The sequence below is a fragment of the Centroberyx affinis genome, unplaced genomic scaffold (genome assembly GCF_046629955.1).
Source record: "Centroberyx affinis isolate AG114_WGS23_722 - 3 ecotype Tasmania unplaced genomic scaffold, CSIRO-AGI_Caff_v1 ptg007148l_1, whole genome shotgun sequence".
NCBI lineage: Eukaryota > Metazoa > Chordata > Actinopteri > Beryciformes > Berycidae > Centroberyx > Centroberyx affinis.
The window spans coordinates 17,501-27,500 of NW_027283620.1; the positions used below are offsets into that span (position 1 = coordinate 17,501).

The 10,000-nt window shown below is 48.7% G+C and overlaps 1 protein-coding gene across 1 annotated transcript in view; it reads left to right on the forward strand.

Moving 5' to 3' along the window:
• The window catches only part of LOC139639344 (kalirin-like), a gene marked incomplete at both ends in the record, with an annotated part of 24,339 nt that overhangs the window by 1,447 nt on the left and 12,892 nt on the right, over positions 1 to 10,000 (forward strand). Inside the window, 5 exons of the mRNA XM_071513428.1 lie at positions 22 to 214; positions 5,352 to 5,575; positions 5,866 to 6,181; positions 8,523 to 8,645; positions 8,913 to 9,104. Coding sequence (XP_071369529.1) covers positions 22 to 214; positions 5,352 to 5,575; positions 5,866 to 6,181; positions 8,523 to 8,645; positions 8,913 to 9,104 — 1,048 coding nt within the window. The remainder of the gene's footprint in view (positions 1 to 21; positions 215 to 5,351; positions 5,576 to 5,865; positions 6,182 to 8,522; positions 8,646 to 8,912; positions 9,105 to 10,000) is intronic.

Here is a 10,000-nt window from a genome sequence, read left to right on the forward strand (position 1 = left end):
CTCCACCTGTCTCCCTGTCAGTGAGGACGTGCGTGCCCGGGGCTTCACGGTGGTGGTGGACATGCGGGGCAGTAAGTGGGACAGTGTGAAGCCGGTGCTGCGGACGCTGCAGGAGTCTTTCTCCTCCAGCATCCACTCCGCTCTGCTCATCAAGCCCGACACCTTCTGGCAGAAACACAAGACCAACCTGGGCAGCGCCAAGCTCAGCTTCGAGGTGTGTGTGTGTGTGTGTGTGTGTGTGTGTGTGTGTGTGTGTGTGTGAGCAGGGGAAAGAGTTAGAGGTCTTCACGGGTCCAAAATGACGGACCCGAACCCTAATGGACCCGGGAAATTCGTTCCGGGATCCCATTGGACCCGATAATTTAAAAAGAATATATTTATATACCGACCCGTTTTTGCCCGAGATATTACAGACCGACCCGGAGCATGTCCGAGAGCAGAGAGACCCGAGACCTGAGACCCGAGACCCGAGAGAGGGTCTCGGGTCTCGGGTCTCGGGTCTCGGGTCAATTTTATGGAACCGACAAACCCGGTAATTAAAATTGCTGCTAAAAATGTCGTTCTACTGCTAAAAACGTTTATCATGTCGGAAACAACATGTGGTGCCTAATGAAAGGAGATCAAAATAACAGAAAGACTTGCCAAGTGCAGTTCTACAGTTTGTCCAGTAGATGGCAGTGAGACTCCATCATGGAATCTAGCAGCTACAACAGGCTAAGACAAGGAAATTAAATTAAATTATATTCATTTTCTTGTAGCTCATTTTTCCCCTCAGTGAAGAAGGTTTCCATCTTGTCCCTTTCCTCCGCTCCGACTCATCCTGCTCAATGTTTTTTTTCACCTTATTTTCGCTCTTGTAATCTGATCCCAGGTCAGCCCGATCATGGTTTCTCGTTTCGTCACGTGATCGGCGCTGATCACGGGTCTTCTCTGATCCACTCAGGTTTTACACATAAGGTTAAACAGACCCGGGACCCGCGGTAATAGAACGGGACCCGACCCGTGCCCGATTGACCGTAATAAAACGTGGACCCGAACCCGTACGGGTCCCGGGTCGGGTCTCGGATCCTAGGGTCCAGGTAGACCCGTGAAGACTACAGTCTCCTGTAGTAGAAGTTACTCTAGTGACATTTTACTGAAGTACAAACAAAGTTTTTATTTAAACACACAGTCTGTAGTTTCTGCCTCTAGGCTCTCAATCAAAACAATAACAAAAGACGTAGTTTGATGACGTCATGAAGCAGCGTGGGATCATGGGAGTTTTTTTACGGGGACAGCTTCAGCGACAGAACGCAGCAAACGGGAATGAATCATCTGATCCATCACAGAGATAAAAACTACAGAATGAAAAAAACAACAGAGCAGCTAGCTGACCGACTTCCTTCCTCACTCTCTGACGGATCATCTGGTGTTTCCTGTTTCCCCGGAAGTTAGGGGGGAAAGGGGATATGACATCATGACAGGAAGTTAGGGGGTAAAGGGGATATGACATCATGACAGGAAGTTAGGGGGTAAAGGGGATATGACATCATGACAGGAAGTTAGGGGGTAAAGGGGATATGACATCATGACAGGAAGTTAGGGGGGAAAGGGGATATGACATCATGACAGGAAGTTAGGGGGGAAAGGGGATATGACGCCATGACAGGAAGTTAGGGGGGAAAGGGGATATGACGCCATGACAGGAAGTTAGGGGGTAAAGGGGATATGACATCATGACAGGAAGTTAGGGGGTAAAGGGGATATGACATCATGACAGGCGACCAAATGAAACGCACCTTTACCTTGAATAAAATGATGGATTTCTCTGGTTTGAACATTGTTGGAAACATTTGGGATAATGTAAGAACTCTTTCCCTGATCTCAGACTGAACTGTGAACTGGTTCCACTCCGTCTCCATCTTCAGTCTTCATTGCCTCCACTCTAACAGATTTCCGTGGGGGGGGGGGATTTGATTTTCCCTAACCGATCACTAGAGACCGACGTATCCGCCTGAATCTAACGTCATTTTAAGTCGACGCTGATGCGTAACCATGACGACACCAGAGACGGTTCAGAAAGTATAGAGCATCTTTGACACGGAGCCAAGTAAAAACAAAGTACAACGACTTTTAATGGATTCAGAACAGCCTGGATAGCAGCGTCCATCTTGTCTGTAGCGTCTCCATTGTTGTTGTTACTCCTCCTTGGTTCCGGCGCACAGCTTGACAACAGCTTGACGACGGCGTTAGTCCCGCCCCTGGCTCTGATTGGCTAATCGTTAGTCCCCCCCGGCGCTCATCGGACCGATCATTTTTCAACCGAGAAACCCCTGTTTCGTGTCACGATGCCAGACCAGAATCAGTGGACTGGTGGAGTGGGCGGAGTCAAAGCTCTGGACCCAGGCAAACACAACTCAAAAAAATATATAACATAGGTCTAGTTGTTTTTAGATATTTTAATGCGGAAATGTTACATATTATACTTTTAAATAGAAATACTGTTACCATGTTGAATTTTGACTTAAAGGAATAGTTCACCCAAAAATGTAAATCCTGTCATCATCTCCTCCCCCTCAGGCAAAATGAAACTCAGGTGAAGTTTGTTAGTCCATATAACACACAGGGAGGCTGCAGCACAGCTTGGTAGCAGCCTTCTCCAAAACAACTGAAGTCAATGGGGACCTGTTCTTTAGAGCTCCAAAACTAAAACAGACAAACAATCACACTGTGAACAGAAAGACCTAGACACCATTATTTGTTGCAGATCAATCAGCTGTAGTTCAGATTTGCACTAAATGATGGTGTAAATATACTGTAGGTCTTTGTGGAACTCTGAAGAACTGGTCCCCACTGACTTCAGCTGTTTTGGAGAAGGCTGCTATGGAGTTGTGCTGCAGCCTCCCTGTGTGTTATATGGACAAACTTCACCTGAGGTTCACCTGCATGAGGGGGAGGAGATGAGGACAGGGTTTTCATTTTTGGGTGAACTATTCCTTTAAGTATAACTTCTGTTACTGCTGTGAAGTTTTACTGCAGTCGTACTGTTACTCTGCTAAAATATGACTTCAGTAGAATTACTCACTCTGCTCACATTTTACTGTAGTAGTACTGTTACTGTACTGACATTTTAATTAAGTAGACATTGTGTTAGTTTGCTGAAATATTCCGTCAGTGGAAGTACATTTTACTGCAGTAGTACTGTGTCTCTGTTGACATCTGTAGTGCTGAAGTTTTACTGCAGTATAAATACTGTTGTAGTGCTGAAGTTTTACTGCAGTATAAATACTGTTACTGTGCTGAAGTTTTACTGCAGTATAAATACTGTTACTGTGCTGAAGTTTTACTGCAGTATAAATACTGTTACTGTGCTGAAGTTTTACTGCAGTATAAATACTGTTACTGTGCTGAAGTTTTACTGCAGTATAAATACTGTTACTGTGCTGAAGTTTTACTGCAGTATAAATACTGTTACTGTGCTGAAGTTTTACTGCAGTATAAATACTGTTACTGTGCTGAAGTTTTACTGCAGTATAAATACTGTTACTGTGCTGAAATGTTCGTGTTGTTGATGCTGCGGCTCCAGTGTGCAGAGAGCTGAGCTGCCTGTCTCTCTCTCTGCCTGTCTAACCCCCTGCCCGTCTCTCTCTCTGCCTGTCTAACCCCCTGCCCGTCTCTCTCTCTGCCTGTCTAACCCCCTGCCCGTCTCTCTCTCTGCCTGTCTGACCCCCTGCCCGTCTCTCTCTCTGTCTCCCCATCTCTCTCCCTGCCCATCTCTCTCCCTGTCTGTCTATCTCTACCTGTCTCTCTCTCTGTCTGTCTCTCTCTACCTGTCTCTCTCCCTGTCTGTCTCCCTCCCTGTCTGTCTCTCTCCCTGCCTGTCTCTCTCCCTGTCTGTCTCTCTCTACCTGTCTCTCTCCCTGCCCGTCTCTCTCTACCCGTCTCTCTCCCTGCCCATCTCTCTCCCTGTCTGTCTCTCTCCCTGCCTGTCTCTCTCCCTGTCTGTCTCTCTCTCTACCTGTCTCTCTCCCTGCCCGTCTCTCTCTACCTGTCTCTCTCCCTGTCTGTCTCTCTCTCTGTCCGTCTCGCTCCCTGTCTGTCTATCTCTACCTGTCTCTCTCCCTGTCTGCCTCTCTCTACCTGTCTGTCTCTCTCTACCTGTCTCTCTCCCTGCCCGTCTCTCTCTACCTGTCTCTCTCCCTGTCTGTCTCTCTCCCTGCCTGTCTCTCTCCCTGTCTGTCTCTCTCTACCTGTCTCTCTCCCTGTCTGTCTCTCTCTCTGTCCATCTCTCTCCCTGTCTGTCTATCTCTACCTGTCTCTCTCCCTGTCTGTCTCTCTCTACCTGTCTCTCTCCCTGCCCGTCTCTCTCTACCTGTCTCTCTCCCTGTCTGTCTCTCTCTCTGTCCGTCTCTCTCCCTGTCTGTCTATCTCTACCTGTCTCTCTCCCTATCTGTCTCTCTCTACCTGTCTGTCTCTCTCCCTGTCTGTCTCTCTCTCTACCTGTCTCTCTCCCTGCCCGTCTCTCTCTACCTGTCTCTCTCCCTGTCTGTCTCTCTCTCTGTCCGTCTCTCTCCCTGTCTGTCTATCTCTACCTGTCTCTCTCCCTATCTGTCTCTCTCTACCTGTCTGTCTCTCTCTACCTGTCTCTCTCCCTGCCCGTCTCTCTCTACCTGTCTCTCTCCCTGTCTGTCTCTCTCCCTGCCTGTCTCTCTCCCTGTCTGTCTCTCTCTACCTGTCTCTCTCCCTGTCTGTCTCTCTCTCTGTCCATCTCTCTCCCTGTCTGTCTATCTCTACCTGTCTCTCTCCCTGTCTGTCTCTCTCTACCTGTCTCTCTCCCTGCCCGTCTCTCTCTACCTGTCTCTCTCCCTGTCTGTCTCTCTCCCTGCCTGTGTCTCTCCCTGTCTGTCTATCTCTACCTGTCTCTCTCCCTGTCTGTCTCTCTCTACCTGTCTCTCTCCCTGCCCGTCTCTCTCTACCTGTCTCTCTCCCTGTCTGTCTATCTCTCCCTGCCTGTGTCTCTCCCTGTCTGTCTCTCTCTACCTGTCTCTCTCCCTGTCTGTCTCTCTCTCTGTCCATCTCTCTCCCTGTCTGTCTATCTCTACCTCTCTCTCTCCCTGTCTGTCTCTCTCTACCTGTCTCTCTCCCTGCCCGTCTCTCTCTACCTGTCTCTCTCCCTGTCTGTCTCTCTCCCTGCCTGTGTCTCTCCCTGTCTGTCTCTCTCTACCTGTCTCTCTCCCTGTCTGTCTCTCTCTCTGTCCATCTCTCTCCCTGTCTGTCTATCTCTACCTGTCTCTCTCCCTGTCTGTCTCTCTCTACCTGTCTCTCTCTCTACCTGTCTCTCTCCCTGCCTGTCTGTCCCTCCCTCCCTGCAGACCAGCCTGGTGTCGGTGGAGGGTCTGTCCCGGCTGGTGGACCCGTCCCAGTTGACCTCTGACCTCGGCGGCTCTCTGGAGTACGACCATGTGGAATGGACGGAGCTCCGTCTGGGACTGGAGGAGTTTTCAGGAGCGGCGGCTCAGCTGCTGGCCCAGCTGGAGCAGCTGGAGGCGGGGCTTAGCCGCGGGGGCGAGCCGCTGGACGTGGACGAGGCCCGCAGGTATGGGGGGGGGGGGGGGCTTGTCACGATGCTCGTCTGTGATTGGATAATCTAAATGATGTTCTGTCTGACCTTTATTTTAACAAAATACAAAGTTTGTTTTCAAACAGTCATGATTCTTGTCTCTTCCAATGTTTTGTCGTTCAATAATAGCATGAAAAACAGATTTTCTGAGTTTTTTTACTCATCATTATCATCAGAATTGTCAAAAAGCATTTTTGTCACTGAATCAGATCAGATGAGTCAGATTGATGCTGGTTCTGTTGTTTCCTGATGTTTTGTGTCTCCAGACTTCTAGAGGAACATGGCCGACTCCGCACCACCGTCGCCACGGCGCCCGTCGACGCCCTCGACCGCGAGGGGCGGAGCTTGCTCCAGCGCATGCGGCTCGGCCCCTCCCACGGCGACGCCCCCAGCGAAGGCGGCGGTAACCACGGCAGCTGGTTGTCGGGGGGGGCGGACTTCCAGAGCGTGGCGCCCAAAGTGTCGTCGCTCCTGGACCGGCTGCAGACCGCCAGGAGCCACCTGCTGCAGAGCTGGAGCGACAGGAAGCTGCACCTGGACCAGGCCCTGCAGCTGCACCTGTACGAGCAGGACGCCGCCAAGGTGAGGGGCGGAGCCTGTAGGTACACCTGTAAGGTGAAGGGCGGAGCCTGTAGACACCTGTAACTGTTTGAGGGACTCTGACCTCAGTCTCAGCTCAGCACAGAGACGGGCTGCCAGCAGAGTTTTACAAGAGTTTTTGCCAAAGCTTAGGAGCTGACGTTCTGGAAGTCTTGCTTGAGTGCTTTCAGGAAGGTCCAGTACCAGCTTCCTGTCGACGAGCAGCCCTCACTCTTCTTCTACAGAAAGATGGCTCGGCTTCGTTAAAGACCTGGCGCCCTGCGGCTCTGCTCTGTACTGACTACAAACTGCTTTCAAACACTCTGGCAAATAGACTAAAGGACTATCTGGAGGTCCTGATCCATAAGGATCAGTCATACTGCATCCCTGATAGGTCTATTATGGACAATCTTTTTCTCATGCGAGATGTTTTTGATGTATGATATTGATATTGATATCTTGCCTCTTGACCAAGAGAAGGCCTTTGATCGTGTAGATCATGATTTCTTGTTTTCTACCCTGAAAGCTTTTGGTTTTTGGGGAATGTTTACTTCATGGTGGGGCTGTTGTAGAAAGGGGCATCATGTATGGTTAAGGTAGGAGAGGGTTGAGCCGGCCTATTCCTGTTGGAAGAGGTATTGGGCAGAGTTGCCCCATCTCAGGACTCTACTCCTTATCAATAGAACCCTTTTGATGTAGATTAAGGACTAAGTTGACTGGACTCTCCCTGCTGGGACTACCACAGAGCCAGCTTTAGTAATGTCGGCTTATGTAGACGATATCAATGTTTTTGTGAAGGATCAGGAGGATATCCAGGCCTTAGCTGATAGTTCAGGGATGTATGAAAGGTAAACTGTGGGAAAAGTGAGGCGGTGTGAGTGGGGCGGTGGCAGGAGAAGACAGCTCCCAGTCTGCTGAGGGACACAGGTGGGGAAGAGGAGGGATGAAGGTGCTGGGTGTGTATTTGGGGACAGAGGACGTTGAGAGACAAAATTGGGAGGGTGTAGTGGAAAAGGTGTGTGCCAGATTGTCTAAATGGAAGTGGCTGCTGTCCCAGCTGTCAAACAGGGGAAGGGTTCTTCTTGGTCATAAGACTCATAGTCTAGCTCCACCAAGGAAGTGCAGAGGACTGCTGATTTCTTCCGGTCTGGACAGCGCTGGACTCCAGTCAGTAACGGATGCATGGCAGGTTCTTAAGGCGACTCGAGAACCTGCTGTGACCCCAGGAATGTGGATATTTGAGGAACCTTTGTTTCATAATGCATTTATTAATGCAAGACGTTTGTCATCTGCCAGCCTGCGGTCTCGCCTGATGAGGCAGGTTGTGTGAAGCTGGGACATTTGATGAAGGTCTCAGACAGGTGCTGCTTCCCTTGGAGAGAATCAGGTCATCTAGACTGTTGCACAAGATGGTGGAGGAGGTCTGTGCGTCCCTGCCGGCCCTCAGACCAGTGGGATGAAGACTGTGAGACAGGTTTCCATCTCTGACTGTCTCTGCCAGCAGCGGGAGGAGGAGGAAAAGAAAGCAGCATACCACACCTTATTAAAGTGTCACACTGATGCTCTCTGGCAGGATGAAGGCGTCCAGGTGGACTGGGTTTTTTGGTCCAGACCTTTCCCCAAAAGGCTGCTGGTCCCTGTAGCCGCCTGTTGAGCTCCAGGAGGATCGTACGTGGAGCGATAGCAGACATGGTGGCTCACCTGGGTCCTACTGCTGGACGGCTGTCCCTTCTGCTGACAGGCAGAAGCACTGTCTCATTTATTTGTCCAGTTTGGGGGATTTATTCAGCCTGTTGGGTGGTTTCAGGGTTTAAGGGAAAGATTTTCTTTTCAGTCCAAAATACTCCGTAAGGAAGGAATCTGTGCATGTTCTGATAGATTTCCTATCAGGAACCGCTAAACTGGCCATTTGAAAACCAGACCCTAACCCAGATCCAGGGTCTGGGCTCAGTAGATCCTGTCTTCATGTAGAGCTGAATGTTGCTGTAAACTAACTGGACGGTTTTTTGCTTATCTGGATCTAAGAGGTTTGCTGCTGTGTCTTTCTGTTCCAAGTATGTTTCTTCTTCTGCTCCGGGCCAGTGTGTGTGTGTGTGTGTGTGTGTGTGTGTGTGTGTGTGTGTGAGTGTGTGTGTGTGTGTGTGTGTGTGTGTGAGTGTGTGTGTCAGTGTGTGTGAGTGATGTTTTGAATGCAACCTATTTTATGTACACATCTTAATGATTTTGTACCTAATGATTTTTCTGTCTCTCTCTCTCTCTCCCTGTATGTCTCTCTCTCCCTGTATGTCTCTCTCTCTCTTTCTCTCTCTCTCTCTCTCTCTCTGTCTCTCTGTCTCTCGCCCAGATGTCGGAGTGGATCTCCCACAGTAAGGAGTTGTTTGTTCAGAGTCTGGCGGAGGTCGGCCTGAACCACCAGCACGCCCTCGACCTCCAGACGCAACACCAGCACTTCACCGCCAACTGCATGGTACAGTTTGTGTGTGTGTGTGTGTGTGTGTGTGTATGTGTGTGTGTGTGTGTGTGTGTGTGTGTGTGTGTGTGTGTGCGTGTGTGCGTGTGTATGTGTGTGTGTGTTTCTATTCAGCCTTTTAAATTCCTCACATTATAATTTACATAAAAATACTTGGATGGAAACAACAAGAGGATCTGCGATATTTAAACTCTATGTGTGTGTGTGTGTGTGTGTGTGTGTGTGTGTGTGTGTGTGTGTGTGTGTGTGTGTGTGTGTGTGCAGAACGGCAGTGTGAATGTGGACAGCGTGGTCACCGTGGCGGCGCGGCTGGCGGAGGCCGGTCACTACGGGGCGGAGCGTATCGCCATGGTGTCGTCACGGTTACAGGAGGACTGGAAGTCCTTGACGACGGCGCTGGAGGAGCGCAGCAACACGCTCGCCATGGCAACCGGCTTCCACCAGGGGGCGGAGCAGGTGATCAATACTATCGGCGATCGATACAGCACTCTTGTAATTCCCTCGAAGCACAGGCAGACACAAGTGGCTTTCTTGCTACAGGCTTCTCTCCAAATCCACCGTGAAAACTAAACACAGTACTGACGAGGAAATATAGAGCCATGTTAGCGTGACATAAACAATAGCATGCACAGCATGTGGAACAACATGTTACCAAAGTAACAGACAAACAAAACAAAATACCTCGTTGGCTGCATGCTGCAAAAAGGGAAGAGTCTCCGAGTCTTCCTCATAACGTTCACATGAAGTGAAAGCATCAACTTCTCACCGGCACATATATGATGCCCAACGAGACGTGTACATAACTTGGAGCTGAGACTTCAAAATAAAAGTACTATTACTTGTACTAAATGAAATTATGTATAAATAACAAATGCAACTTAAATTAACTCTCAATTATGACATTAGTCTTAGAAAAAGTAGACAAATTATATCAATTATATAAGCAATATAATTGCAACAGTTACAACTCTAAATCAAGACAGAATACTATCAGTAATCAATGCATCAGTCTGAATAAAGACAATATTATCAGTAATCAATACATCCTCTGCTCCTGCATGGAAGACTTGAGAAGACTTAAACCAGTTGGATAGACTGCAGAAACTCTAGATGTTGTTAGTTGCTGTTGTTAGTTGTTGTTAGTTGTTGTTGTTAGTTGTTGTTAGTTGCTGTTGTTAGTTGTTGTTGTTAGTTGTTGTTAGTTGTTGTTAGTTGTTGTTGTTAGTTGTTGTTAGTTGTTGTTAGTTGTTGTTAGTTGTTGTTGTTAGTTGTTGTTAGTTGCTGTTGTTAGTTGTTGTTAGTTGTTGTTGTTAGTTGTTGTTGTTAGTTGTTGTTAGTTGTTGTTAGTTGCT